Source organism: Pseudonaja textilis, chromosome 1, assembly GCF_049901715.1.
Source record: "Pseudonaja textilis isolate UNSWEBS1 chromosome 1, rPseTex1.2, whole genome shotgun sequence".
NCBI classification, from domain to species: Eukaryota; Metazoa; Chordata; class Lepidosauria; order Squamata; family Elapidae; genus Pseudonaja; species Pseudonaja textilis.
Window position 1 is genome coordinate 65,156,407 of NC_141990.1, and position 17,609 is coordinate 65,174,015.

Here is a 17,609-nt window from a genome sequence, read left to right on the forward strand (position 1 = left end):
GTGTGATTGTGGAATCTTCTTGGAACTGTTGAAAAGGCTGCCTTGTAGACTGGAGATAGGTGGTGTCTTATTCCTTTCCCTCTGCTGAGGGAGGGGTAGATGGATGGATTCTTTTACCGCTCTTTCAAATCAATTTTAAGAATATTAATTTTTTTATTACTGTCTTTACTTGATTTATTTTTCTTTTTAGTTTTAAGACCAAAACCATTATCGACAGTTGCAAAACGGATTGCTACTGGAAACATAATTACAAAAGCAACTTTTATCAATAATGTATTGTCCAAAATTGGAGAAGTGTGGGCAGGAAGTGAGCAGAAAACCAAGTCACATCAGAATGATAGGTAAGTATTTCTTTCACTATCCAGGCATAGGGATGGAAATCTTCAGCCCATGGGCATAATCTAGCCAAAAGATTGGTATATCAATTTTATAGGGCCTTCCCAGGCCTAACACTCTCCAAGTTGGCCTGAGCTCTGTTTGCAGTATCCTGCTGAGCCTCTCAGTCAGAGAAGTTGCAACACACCTGTGCTTTCTCCACAAGGCACCATCAACTATTTTGGATAGCCTGTAGATTCCATTTACAATCCTGCAAGGGCATTTGAAAAAGCTCTGTTCAAAGTAAAACAGAGAACATTAGTGCTCTCTTTTTTTCTGACACTTTTTCCTGGTTTCTCTATAGAGGAAAATAAAGAACCAGAGCTCTTCATTTTCCCCTGTATGGACAATACCATTTTCTTTGTGATGGCTTTCAGACTTCTCCTAGATAGAGAAATGAAGGAGTCACTTTTCTAAAGGTGTGATGGAGGCAGCAAGAATTATGTAATTTATCCACTTTCTCCTTTTGAAAAAAGTAATTATATATTTCTCTTAATTTGGCTTCTCATTTTTTTCTTGAAAGTGGACCCGAAGAACAATCATCTGTGTTGGAGCCCTGCCCTGATAGGCAGTTACCAGATCCATTTATTGGGACACCAATTACTAAATCTTTAAGAAAACGTTCCAGGTAAAAAGAAAAAAAATATATCAAGAGAAATGCACTAGAAAATCCACAACCAATGTTTGTCCTTTCTGACTACTAAGAGCCATTAAACCAGATTATTTATACGTGACCCTATTCTTACATCACAGTAACCTCTGTTAACCCAGTCATTATATTGTGGGACCACATAAGCCTAGTCTGCTAATCTGTTTTGTGTATCTAAGAAGACACGTACTAAAAAACCAAAGTTGTTCATTTTAGAACTCTAAAACACTGGTTGGCTGCAGCAACCAAGCCAAACTTGCTTGGTCAATTAGATTAGAATTAAAATTAGAATTAGAATTAGAATAGAATAGAATAGAATAGAATAGAATAGAATAGAATAGAATAGAATAGAATAGAATAGAATAGAATAGAATTCTTTATTGGCCAAATGCAATTGGACACACAAGGAATTTGTCATGGTGCAAATGCTTTCGTATACATAAAAGAAAAGATACATTTATCAAGAGTCAAGAATCATAAGGTACAACATTTAATGATAGTCATAGGGTACAATAAGCAATCAAATCATACTAGGAAACAGTCGATATAGATCGTAAGGATACAAGCAACAAAGTTACAGTCATACAGTCACAAGTAGGAAGGGATGGTTGATAAGGAGTGATGAGAAGGGTAATAGTAGTGCAGACTTTGTAAATAGTTGGACAGTGTTGAGGGAATTATTTGTTTAGCAGAGTGATGGTGTTTGGCTGTTTTGTCCTAATACAGGGGCTCATGAAATGTAAGGCTCTTCCTCAATAAATTTTATATAGTCTCTTCCAAAAATTGTGATTTCTGACCCAGCACAGATGGTGCTTTATTTGCTCAGTGATCATTCAAAATTACAATGATGCTGAAAAAGGAGTACAGTGGAACCTCGGGTCACGAACATTCCTGTTCATGACCAAATTGGATGGCGAACAAGAAATCCACCCGATTTTTGAATTGGGTCACAATTCAAAAATCGGGTGGCGAACAAAATCGGCATGGTAAAATTCCCTTTCCATGCTAATTTCTCCTTTGGCGCCATTGTTTTTGACTGTGAACATACAAGGTTTGGTTGTGCTTCCGGACACAATCAAATCAGGTCTCAAACGGAGTCCAGGAACGGATTACGGTCACGACCCAAGGCTCCATTGTATTTATAACTGGTTCATGAAGTTGCAGCTATCACAGCATCCCTGTGGTAGTGTGATTGCAATCCAAGTGCTTGATTGCCCCAGTATATGATTATGACATTGCATTGAGCCACTGTCATGATCTCATCTGCAACCTTCCATGCTGGCTTCTGTCAAGCAAAGTCAATGGGAAAAGCCATCAGGGAAGTCACGGGTCATTCCTCTAAGTCAATCCTGCCACTTTTTTCTCCTGAGCAACCCCACTACAGAATATGAGACCCCAGAGATCTCATACTTTGTATCACCCATACCTTGATCACCCAGGCTTTCCAGTACCCTTGTACTGTCCTTGCTGGTCTGTTCATGCTTCCCAGTAACAGCCTACTGCCTTTTCTGATCTCACACTTCCCAGCACGTGTCCGCTGAGGTGCTAGCCCATCCGTGCTTCCCTATACCTACCCAATGTCGTTGCTAGCCCCTTAACACTCCTAAGTGTTTACTTGTGGCACTCTCCATTCCCCCCCATTCCTTATTTGGAACTTCCTCTCTTCCCACTTAACAATGCATACAGTCCTGGAACTATGCTGGCAACTGGGATTGCTGTTACTAAACAATGTGAATATGTGTTGTCAGGCTTTATGACTGCATCACTTATGAGTTGCAGTCCTGATTCCAATTGCCAACATAATTCGAGGACTACCTATATTATGACTCTTTATTGCCTAAATTGCCTATAAGAAGATTCAGCCAATCAATCTCTAAGGGAGTCACAGACAAATGCGGGCTGAATATATTGGGAATTGCTTAGCAAATGCACATCCAATTGTCAGAGCAGGGATGTTCCATAATGCAATTAAGAATTAAATGTTTGATGATATTTAAAAAGTTAAAATAATGTGTACTGTCCATGCTTGAGTAGCTTACATCCTTTCAGATGACAGTTTGAAAAGTGCCTTCATCAGAGTAGGTGTAATACAAAGCAGCTTAATGTTTTAAAAACCTTGAAATATTTACAGATTGCTTGACTTGATGATCCAACCTATTTCTCTTGATTCACCACCTTTGAGAAGAAGCCAGCAGAAGTCACCAGAAGTTTCCGCTTCTGGCAGATTTTCTAGCCCACTGCATACCAGTTCTCAATACTCCGTAAAGACATTACTGCCCAAGAACATTGCAAGAGCACCAGAATTAAAATTGTTGGAAACACCTCCTGTTGTCAAGGTATATAGATTTTTGTAGGTTGCAGAAACCTGTATTTCTGAGGCTGAAAATTGAAGTAATAATGACTTTCTATGAACTCGGAGCTTTAGATTACACGTTTTTAAGATGTTTTGTCCTCTCCTAGAGAGCTAAAGCTTTGGCATCCACATCATCCTCAGTCTTCCCTGGTTTTACTCCTCAGTCAATATTGAGATCCAGCGTTCGCACTACTCCTTTAGTAACTCCAACTGCATCTCCAGGAAGATCTATTACACCCCCTTTGCGTGCAAAAGAAACAAAAATATCATTTATGGAAGAAAGCAAAACTTCACAGTGGACTGGGGTAAGTTGGCAGTAGTGATGAAAAATTAAACACACGAATTTTATGCAGGACTCTTCTCTTGTCATCTTTATTTATTAAACATTTCTATATCACTGCAATCAATCTGAGTCTTGGCAGCTCACATAGGAAAAATATAAATCAAAACCTAGCCAGTGCAAAAGACAGCAAGACAATAATACAGAGAAAATAAATAAATAAATGGAGAGGGGGTCTTATCCTGTGGAATAGAGAATAGAGAAAGTGAATTCACTTCAGATCTGCAATTTCTGATAGGGATGTGATTATAGAGCTCCATATATAAACATCTAATATATCTAATTTGCCCAGGAATTGGAACTATATGTGCTCTGGGTAATAATTACCCTGTATATTGCTTTGAGGAAAACTAAATAGGAGTTGGCTGAAATAAAGGAGATAAAAATACAACAGGAAATAACAAACATCCCCATTCCCCCTTGACATACGGATAGTTCTTGAGTTACAACCATTCTGAAGATACAGTGTGTTGTACAAGGGTACGTAAGCTTAGTCCCCAAAGTTACAGCTGTTGCAATGCACCCACAATCACTCGGTCAAAATTCAGGCACTTGGCAGCCTTCCTGCAATTAGATTATAGGGGTGCTTCAATTCCCCCATGTAGCTCCTCTCCATGCCCTTTTGGCTCCCTGAATTTTGCAGTCCCTGTCACCCTAGCTATCTTTTTTCTCCCACTTAATGAGCAAGCATGCCTAGCCTGGCCCTTTGCAAGGCAGTTGCTGGCCAGGGTTTCTTTCTAGAGTTTCCAGCTGTTCAGCAGCTTCCTCACAAGACTCTGGAAAGATGGCTTAAGATGGCCAGCAGCAGCCTTACAATGGGACAGGCTGGTCACGCCTTGTCAACAACAGGACCATAAAATGGCAGCAGTCAGCTGAAGTGGAGGCAGAGTGACAAAGACTTTGGAGGGCAGCTGGGACTGGACTGGGGTGGCTATGGCTCCCCAGTGTACCCAAGAGGCCCCGTCAAACTGTTCAGCTGGACTGGGCTTTGTACCGTGAAGGACTTCATGCTGCAGCTTGGGTCCTTGCAACCCCAGGGCTGCAGCGCACTGAGAGAAAACTTTGAGCATAGCATATTCTTCCCCTCTGTTCTCTCCCCCACCATCTCACTTCAGCAATACTCCAGCAATGTGTGGCCTCTGCTAGTCCTCCCAGGGCTTCCCCTAATCTCCTTTAGCACCCCAATGCTCCTCATATATTTAACCACCTGCACATCTGGAGTTATGACAGATGCCAGGATTGTCATCACTAAGCAATATGTTCACATGACACAGAGTTCCATCTTAAAATCAGCAGTCCTTTAAATAAATTGTAATTTACTTATTAACTTTTAATTCAACCTATGCAAATTAGTCACACATATTTACATTGTGGATAGTGGAGTACTCTGGATCTCACATTGTATGGTCAGATTTTCTTGATTTTTTTTTTCTTTTCCTTATTAGGAGACAGATCATGAAATAAACAATGCAAATACATCTGGATATATTCTTGAAGCTCAAATGGAAGAAAATTGGGTTAAGAATAGAGAGACTTCCTCCGTTTCAGATCACAGCCTTCAGGAAGAATTTGAAGAAAGAGACCAATCATCAGAGTGCATAACAAGTGATCAATTGAATGAAACTAAAGTCTCCAAAGAAATTAATGACACTGGTATGAAACCAACATACATTACTTTAGAATGTCATGATGCAAAATCAGTTGACTTTGGAAACAGTAACTTCATGGGCTCTCAACAAACTACTATTTCCTCTGAAGAAATTGTAGACCTACCAGGATCAAGTGAGAGAGAAGTAATTGAAAATGAACCTATAATGGAACAGCAAACATCGGCAAATATAGACCAATCAGCTGGTATGTATAATGATATTGATTGTCCACAGGTATGATGGAAAGGAGCTAAGAAGGATGGTCATATTGAATCAGCAGAGATCCCATCTGATTTTTCCCTGGTTTTTGAACACTGGTAAAACTGGTATTATGATTTGAACTTTTGGAGGTGGAACAAAATACTCAGTAGTAAGCTGATGATCCTTACACTCTTGGTATTCGGGAATGCAGAAAAGTCCAAATTAAAACAATATATCTAATAGAAAACTATGTTTTTAGAAAATGTTGCTAGCAGTATTGCCTGGGGAAGATGGATCTAAACTTAAAAAAAAAAAGACATTGTGTTGTGTCAGGAAAAAGGGAAGGGGGCCTAGGAAGGAACACTCAGGCTCCTGAGAATTTACACCAGTAGAAGGTATATGAGAATCAGGGAATGTGTTGTATGCCACCATTACATAGACATGTAGTACTTTGATTTAAAGGAAGTTGTTTAAAATACTATGGGGCACAATAGTAGATGAGTTGAGAGTTAAGAGAAAAAAAAATTCAGGAAAAGCAACAGACCTCTGGTATGGTTTTCTTCCCCTTCTCTCAAAACATCTGAAATGCATTATACAACTTTTCTGTTATCTTGAACTATAAATAAAAATATTTCTCTGGAAATGTGCAGAGAAACTTAAGAGCCTTTTGTTGTATTTATTAAGATAACAAGTTATTAATAAAATCAAGTAATAGCCATTTCAATGTCCCATGATAGTAGATCACCTATGTTAATAGACATGAATAGGTTGTCCTCTTAGGGGGACAAGCAGTATTTTAATTTGATACAGCATTATTCATTATATTATTTGTACATCATAGCAAAAAGAGCTCACTTCTCTGTGTAAGAGATCAAATTCTCAGTAAAATACTTGGCACACACAGAACTTTCTCTAGGCTGGTTGAACGGACATATTGTGCTAAAAACACAATCATAGTTTATTGAACAGTAGGTCATACAATAATGCTAAATTACAATCCCATGGTTTACAAATTTCTGAGTTTACACCCATAGTAAACCATTGAAGTGTTAAAGAAGACAAAAGCAATGACACAGCTATATAGTGTTCCTGCTTTCTTCAAAGTTTATCTCAAGCTGAAATTAAAACCAAATTTTAAAAAATATTATTTTGATCTATTTAATTAAAATGAACATGTGAATACTAATCATCCTTACATTTAAAATAATTTGGCTCTATTACTTGGAATGCAATCCTCAGTGCAGCTCTGAAAAATCAAATGCAGGTTTAACCTCTATACAAAATTTATGCTTACTAAATTGAATGTGGAATATTGGACTAGAAACCAGTAAGCATAGTAAATAGTCCAGCTGAACTATAAATTCAGCATGACTGGTCAGATCTTTGGGCCTCCATCTTTTACAGCCAGTTCAGTTTTGATTCATTGCATGTTCCTGAGGTTTTGGAAGGGTCAATAGCAATTCAGGATGGGGTTTGTCAGCTAAGCCAAGATAAACATTTTAATGCTTCCATTCATTTTTTATTGTAACTTGAGTAAGAACATTAAGTTCCACCAGTATTATGTGAGCTTCTGTGGCTTGGAAAATGAGAGGTAAATTTATGTCTTAAAAAAAATATGAATTAGTATTTGGAAAAAAATCATTATTGAGGATACAGTATTTTTAACTTTTACTGTCCATAGAAACCGATGAAAAGGATCACAGGAAATGTGGCTCATTTCCTGAGAATGAAGTATTTCCAAAGGCTCACTTGAAGGTTGACCAAGACACCATAGTCTGCTTTTTGCCTTCTAATGAATGGTAAATATGTCCCGTATAATTTCAAAATTTTAGATGAAGTAGTTTGCTTTAAAATTTAAATTGCATGTATTTCCCACTTTATCTTTCATGATTATGATTTATCCAGATAGAATTGAATGCTATTTTCTAGTAGAGAGCCAAACTCCAGGACTGGGAATCAGCTTGCTTTTCCCTTGAAAGAGCAGGTCCACATCTGGGACTCTTGCTTGAGTTCCCTGATATCATTACACTTCCTGTTAGCTCATCGGCAAGAAGTAATTTGCACATTTGTGTCTATTGTACCCAACTGCAATCATTCATGGATCAGATTTGATAATGGTTTTCCATTAATCTGAGGTACTCACCAGTTAGACTATTGCAATGTGCTCACCATAGTATTACTCTAAAAGAGTGCTTAAATTCATATAGAATACAGCAACTAGTCTGCTATCCTATGCACAGTCGCAGAATAAGATTGTGCCCATGTTGAAAGTTCTACACAACTTGACAGTTGACTTATTCAGTTCAAGAGGTTAATCTATGAAGTCCTCGGACTGTTGTCTGGGTATAAAATTTGACTCTTAAACATGTTCTCTGTTAACAGTGGTCTGTTGTCAAGCAGACAAGGGAAAACTTCCTCTTGCAATGACTTCTTTTGTAGTTGCCCTTAGCCTATATTCTTAAACTACTCACTGGGGCTTATTTGCTATTGAATAATGCCTCAGCAGACAGCAATATGTAGGTGATCACTGATTTCAGAAGCTTATCAGATTTAGCCTCAGTATGTAGATGAGAAACTAGCTGAGAATTCCAGAATATTGGACTACAGTTGGAAGTTCAAAAAGATTCCAGATGACGACCACGGCAGACCACAAGAAAATTGCATGGGTGCAATTATCTGGCTACTTTCCCTAATAGAAATGCTTATTAATACACAAACTTTAAGTGAATGTGCAGAGTCTTAATAGTTACATCAGTTAGGCATAACTTTTACACAATAGCAGTGGGTTTACAATTTCTATGCAATAGGGCCAGGCTGGTGTTTTTGGGTACTCCTTGCAATATGATTTAACAGTCGTGCATGATGCCAAAATAGTATACAACAAAAAAGTTTTTAAAGTTTTATCTTTTTTAGAATCTTAAAAAGAATGGACCTTTATATACATGTATCTGTTTCTGCTTTTTGTATAGTGCAACTCATACCCTAGAATCCAACATGCTACCATTGTTGGAAGACAACAAATTCCTTGCTGAAACAAACAGCCAAGTTCAGAAGATGGAAGGAGCAGATGGAGAATGTAGGTATTTTGAATATCAAACAAATGGAATAAGCAATATGAAGTGGTTCTTTTCACATCTTCCTTCAGGGGATATAACATTCTGAAGCATATTATTGTATTTTCAAGATTGGCTTTCCATGCACATATCTAAAATCTTTTAACTTGAACATTTATATCTTGGTAATAGCTTTTTTTAATTAGCTTTTTTAGTATTTTATTATTTTAATTATTAATGCAAACAACTAACTCAAAGAAGTATTTTAATTGTTTCTATCATTAATTTCTCTATTGATGCTGTTCAGGTTCTACAGTGCTGTTGCATAATTTAGATCAGGGATCTTAAATTCCATGGGCCAAATGCAGTCTTTCAAAACATTTTTGGTAACACAACAAAATTTTAAGAAAGAGTAAGCTAGCAAAAAATATTGCTGAAGAAAATAGCAATTTTGCTTGTCCGTGTTACTTCATGTAAAAATAAAGGTGAAAGAAGAGTTTGCCAGTATCCCAGACCAAAAGATGGCATCTTACACACAGATATGTATAAGAGTGATTGTGCAGCTTGCTGATATCAGATGCTTTGAACCCTCCCTTAGAAAGAAAACATTGCATGCTTGGGATCGGGTAACAGTTCTAAGGCACTGTCACAGGGCTGCATTCCCCCACTTCTTGTCAGCTACTAACAGGCCTGGCTCTTACGATCTTGTTCCTTTGCCTTCCAAAGGCACCGCAGGCTGTAGGGAGACCCCACATGGGAGGCAGTTGTGGGGTCTTAAACTAGGCGACTTCAGAGGTTTAGTATTTCCTTCTTACAATGGAATTTCTCCCGCTTTGTTGTTCCTGGCCATTCTCTGTGCAAGAGCAATTCACAACATACTCAGTGCCAGTATCAGTAGCAACCCAGCCATCAGCTTTGTAGTTCCTACCACAGCCTAAATGGTAAAAATGAAAGGTGAAAAATGTAATATACTGAATTGCATACCATGATACTCTTACTTCTGTATTTTTTTACTCACAAGAGATTTTGGATCTCTACTCAGTCAAAAATGAAATCTGATGATTAAAAATACCTAAAGCTTTGCTGTTTGTGTGCAGACTGTCAAACTTGTATAAACAGACAAAAATTAGACAAAGCCATTAGGTCATTGTAATCTTAATGCAAAGAATTAGAAGAGGTCTAATGTTTTTGAAAAAGATGTGATTACAGGGTGGAACAGATATTTCAATACCACTTGCTGTTGGATGAATATTTGCACAATAAATATTCTTTCTGCTTATCCCTTGAGGAGAAATAGTTTAATATTAGTATTTACAATGTATAAAGGTCAAGAACAAATGAAAGATGAAAAATATGGTTAAAGGATCTAGTCATAGTATTTAGCAGTAAAAGATTTCATTTAGAAACAATAAAATCAAATAATGTCAGAAAATCACTTTTTCAGCTGTCATCAGTATTCCTGATAGTGAAGACATTGCCAGTATCCATTCAAAAAACGAACTGGAAGAAAAAGAAGCAATAGATGAAAGTGAATTGGAAAAACCAATCCAAAAGGAACATCTAATAGTCCTGCAAGAAAAAACATTGCCTAATATTGACTCTGAAAATCAAAACGTGGATGTAAGTTAACTTCTTCAACATGATTAGAAAACTGCCATCACACTTAATCTTATGTTACCAGCATGGGTCCCAAAATTTCTTCCTAAAGAGTTTCATATATAAACAATTGGCCCAATTGTATAATCTATGTCTCTTTTATAGTATCAATTTTTTAAAAAATGCAATAACATTTCTATACTACAGTATAACCATGCAATACTACAGTATACTACAGTATAACCATGGAGGACAAGCCAGTATGGTCTTGTAGTTAAGGCCTTAGGCTAGAAATCAGGAGATTGAACTCTAGTCCTGCCTTAGGCATTAAAGCCAGCCAGGTGACTTTGGACCAGTCACTCTGTCGGTCTAAGACATCAAACTTAGGTGACAAGCCAGTCAGTTCCTTTACAATAAGTTGATCCAAAAAAAGTAGATCCTGCACCTGTACAAAAAAATATTAGGAAAGAAAAAAGGAAGTAACTATGGTGTATGGGCATACAGTTAAACACTTTCCTGATCATTATAAATAGGAAGCGATAGCTTCCAATGGGTTTGGAAAGCCAGAGTCTGCAATTTCTTTTTGAACATTTTTGCTGGGGTTACTTTGGAAACCAATGCATGGATTGCTGAATTGGCCAGTGAAGTGTAACTTAAGAAAATCTGAAATTTTGAAGTATTCATGGTATTATATTTCTTGAAAAATGCTGTATAATGGAATTCAACTTATGTGTTTTCTATTTTAGCTGATGGGAGGCGGAAAACATGAGATACAAGTTTCAGAAGCTATAGTAGAAGAAATCCCATACAATGAACTGTGTTCCTCAAGCAATCTCAAATTTCAGTGTCACTGTGACAATGTAGAACAAGAAGTTACCTGTGAATTGCTTGAAAAAGATGCTGATGAATCTTCATTTACTGAAAGAGATGGAGAACTTCTACTGTGTCAGAATAATTTTTCTTTAATATTAGAAGGTGATGACGAAGCTGAGGAGGAAGATTCTACAAAATTGCATACTTCTCTGAAATCAGCTAGCCCAGAATCCGGGGATAGAAGCAACAACCAAGAACTAACTACAAATTCTGTGTCCACAGTAACTAGTAATGAAATACCACAGAATACTGCTGAAGTACTACCTTATGTACCTGAACCAATTAAAATGGCTATTGCTGAAAATCTGCTAGATGTAATCAAAGACACAAGAAGTAAAGAATTTTCAGCTGAGATAATAGAACAATCTTTTCATGAAAGCATAAGCAAGAAAGTATTAAATTTATCCCAGGGTCCTATTCAAAATGTTCATGACACAAATAATGATGTAGACTTAAATAGAATTGAAAATTTGATGCCTGGTATAAGTTCAACAGATCATGCAAATCAAAGTGTAAATATCTCATGTAATGATCAATCACTGACAAAGAAAAATAAATCAACTATATTGGCAACCCCCATTCTAAGGAGAAGTACTAGGCGAGCAAAGAAGTCAACAGTTATTTCTGAAAATCTACCACATAATTCTGAAGAACCTCAAGAACAACAGATTCTCCAAATTCCTGATTCTCCCATCAGAGATGTGAAGGAAACAAAGAATGAGTTAGAAATCTCAGCAAATGTTCCTCCTGTTTCACCGACATTTCTGGCAAATGCTACTACAAGGAGTGGAATTAGAAAACCAAACAAAAGTGTGTCAAAACGTTATGGGCCTCCACACAGTGATCTTCCTTCTGCTCACCAGAGGACTCCTAGAATTACAAGAAGTGTAGTAGGAAATCAAAATAGTAATCAATTTATTATTGATCATACAATCCAAATGACAGTCACTCCTAAAAGTGCAACAAAACTAAAAGCTATCGCCTTGCAACTTGCAGAAAATGTAATTTCAGATCAGGAGGTAGAACCTCAAGGAAAGCAGCTTTCTGTATCACCAAAAAGAGGAAGGAGAAGAAAGCATGGCATATTGAAAGTAGTGACTCAGGCAGAAACCATTTCTGAGAAGCTACCATCACCTAGTCTAGTTCGAAAGAGTAGAAGTAGAAAGACCAGTGTGTCAGAAACCATTTTTAAACATGACATGCAACCAAATGAATCACAGCTATCGGAACAGGGGAGAATACAAAGAATAGGTACAACAGAATTAATTTCTGATCAAGAAAGTGGTCTTATTGAATCATCACTTACTGAACCACCACGTCGTAAAAGAGGTAGACCAAGAAAAAATTCTTTGAATGTTTCAGCAGAATCACAACTGGACTTGTCACTGTTGTCTTCTCCAGATGCTGCATCCTCAGTCCATAAGCGAAATACTAGGAGTGGGGCTGTACAAACCTCGGCATGTTTACCCTCTCTAGAAACTTCTATAATGGAAACCCCAAAGAGAAGATCTTCAAGAGTGACATCTCGAAGTGTAGAGAAAACAGATGTAGAAAAGTCTAACCTAAAAGAATGTATTATCCGGCCAACCGAGGCAGTAGCTTCAGAAAAGAAGTCTGAAAACAGGAGGGCTAGGATAACTAGAATTAGAAAGAAGTCTACGTTGTCTTCTGTCTCAGAAACAAGTAGAGAGGAAGAACATTTGCCGCTAGCAACTGATAATGAAGTGGAATCAGAGACTACAGATGTAGCCAGGCTCAGGCTTGGCGAAATAGAAGAAACTTTGACACACCGTGCTGATAGCATTAAGAGGACAAGATTAACCCCAAAGAAAGTAAAAGAGTCACTTTCCCTGGATATAAATAAAACCTTCTTTTTTTCTCCTCCTCTTACTAAACTCACAGAAAAAACTCAAGGTACTTGAAATTTTGCTTCAGAAATTCTGTATAGGATAATCAAATTGTCTGCTGTGCATGAGGGTTGATCCAAGTCTAGAAAGAGATAGCAGTTACATACACATAAAAATGGTTTCTGCTGAAAATAGATCATGCCTTTTCTGAATACAGCCCTGCAAGAAAGTAATTTTTGGTGTGGCCAAAAGGACTTGGGGAGAGGAAATCCACAGAAATTGTACAGGTAGTTCTTACAGGTCACTTAATGACTGAAAAAAAGTGACTTATGACCATTTTTCACACTTATGACCATTGTAGAATCTCTGGTCACGTGATTTACTTTCGGATGCTTGATAGCTGACTTACATTTATGACGATTGCAATTTCCGGGGTCATGTAATCACTTTTTGCGACCTCCTGACAAGCACAGTCAACTGGGAAACCAGTATCCCTTAACAACTGTGTTACTAATTCAATAACTGCAGTGATTCACCTAACAAATATAGCAAGAAAAGTCGTAAAATGGGGCAAAATTCACTTAACATATTTTTCACTTTGCAGCATAAATTTTGGGCTTAATTGTGGTCGTAAGTTGAGGGCTACCTGTATTTGCTTCTTAAGCATATTCATAGAATAAAAATGTGTTTTTGTTGATACATTTGCTAATGGTAGAGATCCAGAATTCTAATAGAAAAATTGCACAAAACCTATGAAGAACCATGACAGGCTGCTATCTTGATTTTTTTCTTGTCAATACCATAACATCTGTTAACAGAAAGTAGGGTGCTGATTCAAACTAAGTTTGAGATGGTGAAAAAAATAAGTTGATCAAAAAGAGCCAAATAACAGATGTGATGTTTGTGGAACAGGGCAGGGAGATCCTAACCAAAACCTCCACACCCCAATGTTAAGAAAAAGGGAACTTAAGAGACTATGCCTCTTGATTCTTTGTCTCAGGTTTTGTTGTCTTTTCCACTGACCAACCCTTGTGGGTTTGTTTGTTTTTTTTGTGAATGAAGAATGAATGAATGATTTATAAAAGGGAGAGTGCTTCTAAGCTAAATTGAGAAAACATGAAGCCTAACATTTCCCTGAAGTATAAAATAGTTCTAAGCATCAGTGGTAATTCGGGGGAATAATTACTCCTCCCTGTATTAATTTTCTACGTAGGAAATATGGTTTGGATTAATTTGCTGCCAGACTTCTCTTGATAGCAATAAGATGCCATTCTTTGGTTTTCAGTTCAAATGGGACCTATGCAAGAATGAGTTATAAAGTATTACAGTGTCCAGGGTTTAAAAATTTTCTGTTCCATTGAACAGATCCTGGAGCAGCTAAGAATATCAACTAGATGTGGACCCTTGTAATTGGTTCACATAAACTGCTGGATGCTGCATTGTAGTTAAAGGTTTGTTTCTCAAATGTTTATTTCCAAAATTAGTTTATGGTTTCTAATTTTAGGTGAAAAAGCAGTGACACCTGTTCAACTCAAGGGTATAGATTCAGATTTGGCTTCTAAGTTTGTGTTCTCACCCCCTGTTCTGAGGTCCAGGAAAAAGCAGATGTCTAATATTTCAAGGATTGTGGAAGACCTGGTAAGTAATTTGATCATTTCTTCTGTATATATTCAAATGTTCTTATATTTCTGGTAGAGTAAGCAACTTGATAACTAAATTCTGTTAACTTACTGCTCATTGTATCATTTTACATAGCAGGCAATTCATTGAATGTCTAGTTCCTACCCCTCAATATTCACTTATAGTATGACAACAATTCCAAAGCACTATTTATGATTTTTCAATTTGCTAACAGTTGGTTGTCTTCAACAAATAGTTGGAAAATATTTTTCATTTCGTTTATCTTGTATCACTAAGAGTCTTGTGGGATTTACCTATTTTGGATTTAAAGTAAACTTAAAAGCTGGGGGACAGAGACAGTGCCTTCCTGTTTTGCCTTTTTAATATTATTTGTCCTTAGGAATTACCAGTTAAAGAAGAAAAGCATGCTGTTTCAGTAGCCACTTTAGAAAAGCAAAATATTAAAAGGAGAACTACAAGGTCAAAAACAAGAAAGTATGTAATGATTTCTTTTCTAAAATAGTTGTTTCAAAAAATGATTATATCAGATTAAGTCCTTTTTAGCTGCTAGAGACCACATACGTTTTCTCCACGGCAGCCTATTGCTACCTAACCTGTTGTTTCAATGGAACAGTCCTCACCATTATAATCAAGTCCGTCCTCCTTGCTATTTTTTGTCTTCTCCTTCTCTTTCTTTTCATCTTTTCCATAGTTAGAATCTTTTCAAGATTGTTGATGACTCTTTATATAATGTATCCAAAGAGGATAATTTGAGCTTGATAATTTGTGACTCAAATGAGAATTCTGGGTGATTTGTTCAATAATTTTGGTGTTTTTTGTTTTTTGCTTTTTACTGTATTCTCAAGAGTCTTCATTAATACCATAGATCAATATTATTCCTATCCTGCTTTGAAAATAGTATATATGAAAAAATATATTTCAAAATTAGTGTGTATGAAAGATGCACGTTGATACATTTAATATTTACTTATTGCAGTGTGAATTCTGATTTTGATTTGTTACTGTGTTTTCAGATATAGTTAAATTAGCTTAAAAATGCTCTCTTCTCTTACAGAATCTTAGGGAAAGATAGTAGCTGGTCACCCCCAGCAATGGAAATCAAGTTCATTTCACCCTTTGGCACCCCTGCAGATGAAACCAAACAAAAGCAAGGAGATTCTGTGGACAAAACAGAAAAAGCTGTTCAAAAAAACATGCGTAGGAAGGAGAAGAGACTGTCTAGTTACCCAAAGCCAGTTGTACGGAAGAAGATGCTATAACTGCTTTTAAAAATGTGTGATGTACACCAGTGTTTGTAAAGTCATCACATTTGTGAGGAATATTAAGAAAAAAAATCATCTAATTTGGAAGATAATTTATATAAATTATTGTAAATTTTCAGAGAGCTAAAGATCTTCAATAAGTAACTCCGTATGGAGTGTGATTTCTTCAGTCAATGCAGTTTTGTATTTTATAATATACTTCGTACATTTATATAATATGTAAATAAATATTTTAGGAATGTTAAATAAAAATGTATACTTAATGATTATTGTCCACTACATTTTGGAAGAGAATAATATGGATGCAGAATGCAAATGACCCAAAGGGGATTTTAATTACGACTTTCCACTGTTGGTGCCTCTCTGATGGGAGGCCAGCATTCTTTTTTAAAAAAACAGTTTGATCGTATAAAAAATTTTTAAAATTAAAATTTCACACTTTTAGAATTTTTAGAAAACATGTTGACCTCATGGGAATTAATACTAGGAGTTATCCATCATAAATAAAATCTTATTCTCTTTATTCGACATGTATTTAATTGAAGAAATCAGAATGTAAACCATTGTACTGAAGCTGTGCAATATTTTTTTTGTATTTGTTTTAACTTGGGAAAGCTGCTCTTTGATTTAGAAAACAAAATCTCACCTCAAATGTTTTTGTTTTTTTTTAACTTGATGCATCAGCAGAATGTTCTTAGCATTCAAGGTATTTATTGTCACAAGTATTCAACAAGGGACAGCATTTCAGGGATTTCATCTACTTAAATTTAGTTCAAATTTGATATTTTGAGATGATGCATGTTTTATAGATTTTGTGGTTACTAGAGAAATGTTACCACAATTTTGCTAAAATAAAATTTGTCTGGAAATACTCTTCTGTAGTATTCTATCTATCATTGGAGCATAAAAAAGATGAATAGAGGCTGAATTAAAATTATAGTTTAAGAGAAAAACAGTGCATAAATAATTCAAATAGATTTTTACATAAGTTTTCCAACATTTCAGATGTATATTTGGAAACCAATACATAGTAGCGGTCAACCTAATCTAATGGAGCCCCTCTTAGAAATAATTTATCAGTAACCTTATACAGGTGACAAGTGAAGATATCAATAATGTATTAGGTATAAAGCACTAGGTGATTGGGCTCCAGACCATCTTTTTAAAAAATTTATCCAAGCAGTGTCCTGGATATAACTGGTGCTTGCATGCTATATTTTAATTCCTTGAAGAGTTTAAGATGCCAAACACTGACAGTGTGAAAGTGGCAGTACGTGTCAGACCTTTCAACCAGGTTAGTTGTTCATTTTGTGCAATCTATTGTTTTTAAGTCATTGAGTTATTTGTGTTATAGAGAAGAGAGATGAACAAAAGGCAAAAAATGGGGAACTTGAGTGTGATAATGGCATCAACACTCAGAAAATAATGTGTTAAATGGGGAGACAGAGCGAAATTTGGCCATGATATTTATATTAGCCAAGTTAAATAGGCTCGTGGTACCAGGCCTAGTTTCACTTTTCAGGCATTTTTGCCTGAGTCTATCAATGCTTGATATACTAGGTGGTTCCGTTAAATTTGCAAATATGTTCTGCCTTGGAAATGTGTTAAGCCCTTGAGGCTGAATACAATAAGCATCCATAAATCTGATTTTAATTGCCCATTTATTCCTAACAAAACTTTTAAAATAAATAAAGTAAAATAATGGATGTTATTTAACAAGACATTTAAAATATGGGTTTCAACTACCTGTTCAGCTGGCAAACCCAGAGG

The 17,609-nt window shown here is 36.3% G+C and overlaps 2 protein-coding genes across 7 annotated transcripts in view; both read left to right on the forward strand.

The window, feature by feature from the left end:
• Nucleotides 1–16,712, forward strand: part of AHCTF1 (AT-hook containing transcription factor 1) — a 49,857-nt gene extending 33,145 nt beyond the window's left edge. For 4 of the 6 annotated variants that reach the window (XM_087936634.1, XM_087936630.1, XM_026695447.2 and 1 more), the window contains exons 25-36: nt 191–341; nt 899–1,003; nt 3,156–3,360; nt 3,485–3,682; nt 5,163–5,571; nt 7,249–7,366; nt 8,537–8,643; nt 10,065–10,240; nt 10,963–13,003; nt 14,441–14,574; nt 14,957–15,051; nt 15,632–16,712. In XM_087936634.1, the coding sequence (XP_087792760.1) occupies nt 191–341; nt 899–1,003; nt 3,156–3,360; nt 3,485–3,682; nt 5,163–5,571; nt 7,249–7,366; nt 8,537–8,643; nt 10,065–10,240; nt 10,963–13,003; nt 14,441–14,574; nt 14,957–15,051; nt 15,632–15,836 (3,944 nt within the window). In that variant the 3' untranslated portion in view covers nt 15,837–16,712. The remainder of the gene's footprint in view (nt 1–190; nt 342–898; nt 1,004–3,155; nt 3,361–3,484; nt 3,683–5,162; nt 5,572–7,248; nt 7,367–8,536; nt 8,644–10,064; nt 10,241–10,962; nt 13,004–14,440; nt 14,575–14,956; nt 15,052–15,631) is intronic. The other 2 variants (XM_087936654.1, XM_026695449.2) reach the window with 1 other exon arrangement.
• Nucleotides 16,713–16,839: 127 nt separating this feature from the next.
• LOC113433111 (kinesin-like protein KIF28) overlaps nt 16,840–17,609 on the forward strand; it is a 37,030-nt gene continuing 36,260 nt past the window's right edge. The window contains exon 1 of the mRNA XM_087936690.1: nt 16,840–17,133. Within this exon, the coding sequence (XP_087792816.1) occupies nt 17,080–17,133 (54 nt within the window). The 5' untranslated portion in view covers nt 16,840–17,079. The remainder of the gene's footprint in view (nt 17,134–17,609) is intronic.